Here is a 7763-nt window from a genome sequence, read left to right on the forward strand (position 1 = left end):
CAACAGGGACTTGACTCTTAGAGCTTGTGTAATTTTAATCTGTTTTAGCCACTTCCCTGTCAATTTTTATAACACATAATAAAAAGCAACTTAAGCAAAACTCTTAGGGTTTTTTTTAGGACAATTATATGAGAAGCTAAAAACTTATGCCGGGAGTGGTTGCTCACGCCTGTAATCCCACTACTTTCGGAGGCCCAGGCAGGCAGATCACGAGGTCAGGAAATCGAGGCCATCATGGCTAACATGGTGAAACCACGTCTCTACTAAAAATACAAAAAAATTAGCCGGGTGTGGTGACAGGCACCTGTAGTCCCAGCTACTTGAGAGGCTGAGACAGGAGAAGGGCATGAACCTGGGAGGCAGAGCTTGCAGTGAGCTGAGATCACTCCACTGCACTCCAGCATGGGCGACAGAGTGAGACTCTGTCTCAAAAAAAAAAACTTATTTTTACCAAGATGAAAGAAACAGAAATAACCACAATAACAATAATTCTTTTGTCCGTGAATAACCCTTCAGGTAGTGACATCAAAACTCAGAGGAACAGCATAAGGGAAGTAGAGCAAATGCAACGAAAGTCTCCTGTGCACCTCACTTCTCTCTTCTCACCAGAGGATGCTGAATTCAGCCATTAATTCATTTGCTCTAGATGGAAAGTTTCTGGACAGTAGAAACCATGAATTCTTCATCTGTTTTTCTGATGGTCATGTGATGTAGTTTAGATGTCCCCTCTAAATCTCATATTGAATTTTAATCCCCAATGTGGCAGGTGGGGCCTGGGGAGGTGGTGGTTGAATCATGGGGTGAGTCCCTCCTGGCTCTGTGCCGTCCTTGTGATAATGAGTACCCATGAGATCTGGTTGTTCAGAAGTATGCTCCATCCCTCTCCCATCTTTCTTGCCCCAGCTTCTACCATGTGAGATGCCTGCTCGTCTAACACCATGATTGTAAGCTTCCCCAGGCTTTCCCAGAAGCAGACACTGGCGCTATGCTTCCCGTACAGCCTGCAGAACCATGAGCCAATCAAACTCTTTTCTTATAAGTTACCCAGTCTAGGGTTTTTTAAATAGCAATGCAAGAATAGCTTAATACAACATATGAAAAGAAAGCAATGAATATATTTATCAGTTTGAGTCTTCAGGCATCTGCCTTGCTTCAACTCAAAGAGCAGGAAGTGAGCAACCCCCATCTACTGCTCCTGATCATGGGAGAATCATCATTTCATCTTAAAACATTTCAGTCAAAAGCCCATCAAGGTCTCAGAGGTCAGCTCAGGAGCAGGAACATAGCGTTGTTTTCTCAGAGAGGAAAATTGGATTAGCTGAGTGGGTTGAGTGTCCCTACGCATGTTTTTCTTTTTTTTCCTTTAAGCTATGGGATACTTGTGCAGAACGTGCAGGTTTGTAACCGAGGTATACACGTGCCATAGCGGTTTGCTGCACCAATCAACCCACGATCTGGGCTTTAAGCCCCACATGCGTTGGGTGTTTGCCCTAGTGCTCTCCTTTCCCTTGCCTCCCACCCCGCGACAGGCCACGGTGTGTGACGTTCCTCTTTCTCTGTCCATGTGTTCTCACTGATCAACTCCCGCTCATGAGTGAGAACATGTGGTGTGTGGTTTTCCGTTCCTGTGTTAGTTTGCTGAGAATGATGGTCTCCCGTGTCATCCATGTCACCGCAAAGGACACGAACTCATTCTTGCTGATGGCTGCATAGTATTCCCTGCTGTGTATACCACACGTAATCTTTATCCAGTCTATCACCGATGGGCATTTGGGTTGGTTCCAGGTCTCTGCTCTTGTAAACTGTGCCGCAACGAACATAGCCGTGCAGGTGTCCTTATGGTAGGATCCATGACGATCCTTTGGGTATATACCCGTTTACGAGAGAGCTGGGTCCAGTGGTGTTTCTGGTTCTGGATCCTTGAGGAATCGCCGCACTGTCTTCCACAACGGTTGAACTGATTTGCACTGTCACAGACATTGTAAAAGTGTTTCTATATCTTCACAGCCTTGCCAGCATCTGTTGTTTCCTGACTTTTTAAAAACCGCATACGAAATCTCCTCAATACATAATATCACATAGCCACAGCTCTCAAGAAAGAAAACTGTAGAAAGTGGTACCTCTCCAGGAGAAAGCTTTGACAGCTTTCATGGCTGATTGTATTACAGGTTAACGACAATGAGGTGTTACCTGGAGCTTCACTGCTACTCTTAAAGTCTATCTCATACGGTACATCTGGAGACTTCCTAGAGAAATGTGGTCTCTGACTGGTGCTGGTAAAGTGGTGACCAGATATCTAACGAATAACGTGACCGTACTTGACTATTCTCCCATATTTACTGTTTTGTGATAAGCTTAACATCCTCACTGCCTGCCTTTGCCCTCACAAGTAATTAGCATATGCCTAAATAAAGTTTCAGCTAGCTGGCTCCACTATGCCAAGCAGATACTGTCTAGGGTCTAGTCTCTGGAAGCATAAAGTACAAAGCTTCCAAGTACAACTGCACGAAAGGTTGTACCCAAGCTAGAAAGGCTTAAACGGTCAATGGATGGATTTGTGTTTCCTCTGGAAGAGGGTACAAAGCAGAGCGCTAGTACGCATCTATAGGGGACAAGGGGCCAGGGCATTTATGGATGGCACACGGCTAGGTGTCTTCAGAGAGGTGCACCAGGGAAGCCTCACTGGGCTCCTGTGGGGCGCCAATGGCCGCGCTCTGGAAGCGCACGTCCGGGATGACGTCCTGCGCGATGTTGCGCATCAGGCGCTGGAAGGGCAGCTTGAGGAGGAGGGGCTGCGGGGACTTCCGCTACTTTCTGGGTTTGCGCGGTGCCAGGCCTGTGGCGGTGAGGCTTCTCGATCCCTCCCGTAGGCGGCGCCCTTCTGCCGGCGGCTGCAGGGGCCGGGCGTCTTCGCGGCGCCGGCCAGGCGGTGGCTTTCCCTGGCCAAAATGCTGAAACCTGCTCTCTGCTTTAAGAAATACAAATTTATCCTGGCATGGTGGCGTGCACACTTAGTCCCAGCTACTCTGGAGGCTGAGTCAGGAGAGTTGCTTGGGCCCAGGAGGCAGAGGCTGCAGTGAGCTGAGATCAGGCTACTGCAATCCAGCCTGGGGGACAGAGCAAGACTCTGTCTCAAAAATAAATGAATAAAATGCAATATAATACAATACAATCAAATACATTACAATTGAAATAATATTTTCATATTCCCGTCACCCAGCCCAGTCTATTTTCAGAGTATCTCATAAACTACTTGTTTCCCTATGAGTCAGAGATTTTTTCTCTGACGTTTAAGTTTTCTAATGTGCAACTTCATAAAATGTCTCATTTTTACTGTCAATGTTTTCTTTATTGTTATGAAATGTGAACTTTGCGATTCTGTGAGGAAGACAGAATTCTGAAATGCCCCCTGTATTTCCCCCCCCCCCCCCCCCCCAGAGCCTAGCCCTGCCTCTGCCCCTCCCTTGGGTGTGGGCGGAACCTTGAATTGAGGAGCCCGCCCAAACCCCGGATTAGATTAGGAATACCCGGAAACAATGGCTGTTAAGGGCTAGGTCTAATTCCATCATCTGAGTTGTTTGTAAGGGACTGAACCTCCCTGAGATTCCATTCCCCTGTGGGTGATTCCTCAGTCCTGGAGGTGCAGACCCAAGGAGCTGCACAGCCCAGACCTGGGCAACACCTGGAGCTCAGAGCATCCTCCCGGCAGCTGGCAGAACAAACAAGTGGGCCTGGGTTTCACATACATGAGGCATTGAATTCTGCCACGAACTCGAATCAGATCGAAGCCAGACCCTTCTCAGGTGAAGGCAACGACCACACAGACAGACCCATCCTGGAGCTCCCTCGTGTGACTCTGAGCAGGAGACAGTCACTTGGCCTAGTAGAACTTCTGACCTGCGAGCTGGGGTTTGTTTTCAATATCCAAAATTTGTGAGAATTTATCTTGCATTGATCTAAAACTAATATACTCTCCATCCACAAGTTTCTCCACGTTGTGGAAGTGAGAAAAACCAGTGTCTGTGTTTGTGTGTGGGAAGGGGAGGCAGAGAGCTGTGTCCAGTTGTGGCTAAACTCTGGCTCGCCAGAAACATAGCAGCCAAAATCTTTGAAAGGTTCTCAAAATCTCATTTCACATCCATAATCAAACCACCCCAGCTGGAACGTCTGCTGCTACAGCTGCTGTCATGGAGCAGACCTGAATCTCACCCATGGAGACAAGCAGGCAAACAGGTGTGTCTGCTGAAATGTTCGCCATGCCCCAAGATCTGAAGGGCAGCAACAGGGATGGGCTCCCTGAGGACCTAGATGGGCACTTGGAAGAACCCAGGGGCCAGGAAGGTGAGCTCAGCAGTCGGGATGTCACGGACCTCACAGAAGGTGACAATGAAGCCTCAGCCTCAGCTCCTCCTGCAGCCAAAAGACAGAAAAGAGACACCAAAGGAAAGAGGGACAGGAAGCCCACCGTGGATGCGGAGGAGGCTCAGAGGATGGCAACCCTGCCGTCTGCCATGTCTGAGGAGCAGCTGGCCCGCTAATAAGTGTGTCGCCGGTCAGCTTTCCCAAAAGCACGCATTGCAGGTCTGATGCAGTCTATCACTGGCAGATCGGTGCCTGAGAACGTGGCCATTGCCATGGCTGGAATAGCCAAGGTCTTCGTCGGAGAGGTGGTGGCAGAGGCCCTGGACGTGTGTGAGATGTGGGGAGAAACGCCCCCACTGCAGCCCAAGCATTTAAGGGAGGCAGTTCGCAGGTTAAAGCCCAAGGGCCTCTTCCCCAACAGCAACTACAAAAAAAATCATGTTCTAGGCCCAAGGCCAGAGGGAGAGGGAGGGGTCTGTTTGTGCAGGCAGAAGTAGTGCATTCGTCTTCCAGTGACAGGACTGCGTTTGCTGGAGCTTCTGCCTCTCAGTCGACCCTGGATTTACCCACGGTCTTAGTGTCTTCCAACGTCAAGTTGCCCTTACCTGAATGAAGCTAGCAGATTGTTTCATACTAGCCTTGGCTAAACGTTTGGGCCTCCGAGGTCATGTTGAGGCATTCTTGTATGTCTTTCTAGTTGGAAGAAGAAAGGTGCCTGGGCCTTGAGCATCCTGTGGGCAGGAAGCTTCATTCAGAGAGGGAAGCCCTTTCCAGGAGATTTCTGTGGTTTCATGCTGAAGCCTGCTGTTGCCGTGTCTTAGCTTGTATGCTTATGTCCGGGTTTCAGTAAGTGAAGCCTCCAGAAATGTTTCCCAGTTGTTCTCCTGTGTATTCTTCATGCTCATATGTATTTTTGTGAGTCATCACAAAAACAGTTAAACGCTTTTCCAAACTGAAGAAATAAAAATTACATCACAAAGCATTTTTTTCTCTCAGTTGACCCTTCTCTTATTCCTGCCTACTGTGCTTTACGTCAGCAAGTGATCCTTTACTGTTTTAGAATGTAATATAGTATAGATGCATCGTAAAAGACTAGAGAGCAACCAATTCCAAAACCACCTTTCCTCACGCCGCCATTTGTAATGAACTTATAAGTAGTTTAAAAGGCATAGAGACAGCCTATTGATACTTCATGTTTGCTACACACGGTGATATTGCCAGTTCTTCCAGAGACACTGAAATTTAGTTCAAAACACTGCTTTAGAGTATTCCTGATTTTATTCATTCTACCGATGATCCACTCAGAAAATCAAACCTGAGTACAGAGACATGGGAGAAGATATTAAAATATCGGACCAAGTAGGTTCATCACGAGTGACAAAGTTATTCCATACTCTACTTGGACATACTCTGCTGTACCTTTATGATGCAAATGAGTAATTCTTCATTATAGAATAAAGACCTGAGATTTATTACGGAATCACTGTGAACCTTCCCAGCACAGCTCACAGATATCTGTGATGCCATTTCAGTCTGCTTACCTCTGCTATGTGCCCCCTGAATCTCAGAGTATAAGCCAAAAGTTTCGAAAAGACCCCATTGTTCTGCTCTATTATTGAATGCAGAATAACATGTACTCTTTCTTCCTGGAGCAAAATAAACCCCCATACAATATAGTTGTATTTCCTCATACCCTCAGCTTTTGCTGTTAAAATAGGACTTATTGTACATAGAATCTGCCTTTGGGTATTACACAAATTTCTAAACTTTACCAAGAATTGGGAAATTCCGTTTCATACCTCCATATTCTGGCCTTCTTCGGCTTTCCTTTTATTTTACCAACTTTCTTGTAAAGGCATACAACAAGTTAGACCAGTGTGTCTTACAGACACAAGGAGGGTACAGATTCTTGGCAGAACTGATGGAGATGGGAGGGCTCCCTCAGAAATTAAAGTGCTTGAGCTCCCAAAAGAAGTAAGGTCCTAGAGACTCATTATCTCCCAGTCTTTAGATTGCTCTCAGCTCATTCCTTTTCCATGGCATGGAGCAGTCTTGGAAGCTGTATTCTGGCAGATGTGGCAGGTCTGGCCCTTTCAGAACACTAGAGGAAAAGAGAACCTGGCCCAAGCAGCCTGCGGTGTAGACAAGCATCTGCAGAGAGCAGTGCTGATGGTGACTCCACACACAAGCTTAGAACATTTCTCTTGCCCCTCATAGAACTCAATACATTGAGTGGGGTCTGAGTAAGGCTGAACTGCTGAAGACTGAAACAAGTTCCCATCAAGGTCTCAGAGGTCAGCTCAGGAGCAGGAACACAGCGTTGTTCTCTCAGAGAGAAAAATTGGATTAGCTGAGAGGGTTCAGTGTCCCTACACATTTTTTTCTTTTTTCCTGTAAGTTATGGGATACTTGTGCAGAACGTGCAGGTTTGTTACCGAGGTATACATGTGCCATAGCGGTTTGCTGCACCAATCAACCCACGATCTGGGTTTTAAGCCCCACATGCTTTGGGTGATTGTCCTAGTGCTCTCCTTTCCCTTGCCTCCCACCCCGTGACAGGCCACAGTGAGTGACGTTCCACTTTCTCTGTCCATGTGTTCTCATTGATCAAGTCCCACTTATGAGTGAGAACATGTGGTGTTTGGTTTTCCATTCCTGTGTTAGTTTGCTGAGAATGATGGTTCCCAGGGTCATCCATGTCACCGCAAAGACACGAATTCATTCTTTTTATGGCTGCATAGTATTCCCTGCTGTATACACCACACATATTCTTTATCCAGTCTATCACTGATGGGCATTCGGGTTGGTTCCAGATCCTTGGCTCTTGTAAACTCTGCCGCAATGAACATACTTGTGCATGTGTCCTTATAGTAGGATGAATGATAATCCTTTGGGTATATACCTGGTAATGAGATTGCTGCATCCAACGGTATTTCTGATACTAGAGGAATCGCCACACTGCCTTCCACAACAGATGAACTGGTTTACATTCTCATAAACTTTGTAAAATTGTTTCTATATCTCCACAGCTTTGCCAGCATCTGTTGTTTCCTGACATTTTAATAATCGCATATGAAATCTTCTCAATATATGATATCATCTAACCACAGCTCTCAAGAAAGAAATCTGTAGAAAGTGGTATCTTTCCAGGAGAAATCGTTGACAGCTTTCATGGGTGATTGTATTACCTGTTAATGACAATGAAGTTTTTCCTGGAGCTTCACTACTATTCTTAAAGTCTATCTCATTATATGCATTTGGAGATTGCCTAGAAAAATGTGGTCTCTGATTTCTTCTGGTAAAGTGGTGACAAGATACCTAATAAATAACATGACTGTACTTGACTCTTTTCCATAATTTAGTATTTTGGGTTAAGCTTCCTATCTTCACTGCCTGCCTTT

The 7763-nt window shown here is 46.2% G+C and overlaps 1 protein-coding gene across 1 annotated transcript; it reads left to right on the forward strand.

The window, feature by feature from the left end:
- Positions 1-4211: 4211 nt before the first annotated feature.
- LOC131382641 (TATA-box binding protein associated factor 11 like protein 2-like) lies at positions 4212-4859 on the forward strand. The gene is given in 1 exon segment (XM_058435030.1): positions 4212-4859. A coding segment is annotated over 1 exon segment (648 nt).
- Positions 4860-7763: the final 2904 nt, after the last annotated feature.

This window comes from Hylobates moloch, unplaced genomic scaffold (assembly GCF_009828535.3).
Source record: "Hylobates moloch isolate HMO894 unplaced genomic scaffold, HMol_V3 SCAFFOLD_404, whole genome shotgun sequence".
NCBI classification, from domain to species: domain Eukaryota; kingdom Metazoa; phylum Chordata; class Mammalia; order Primates; family Hylobatidae; genus Hylobates; species Hylobates moloch.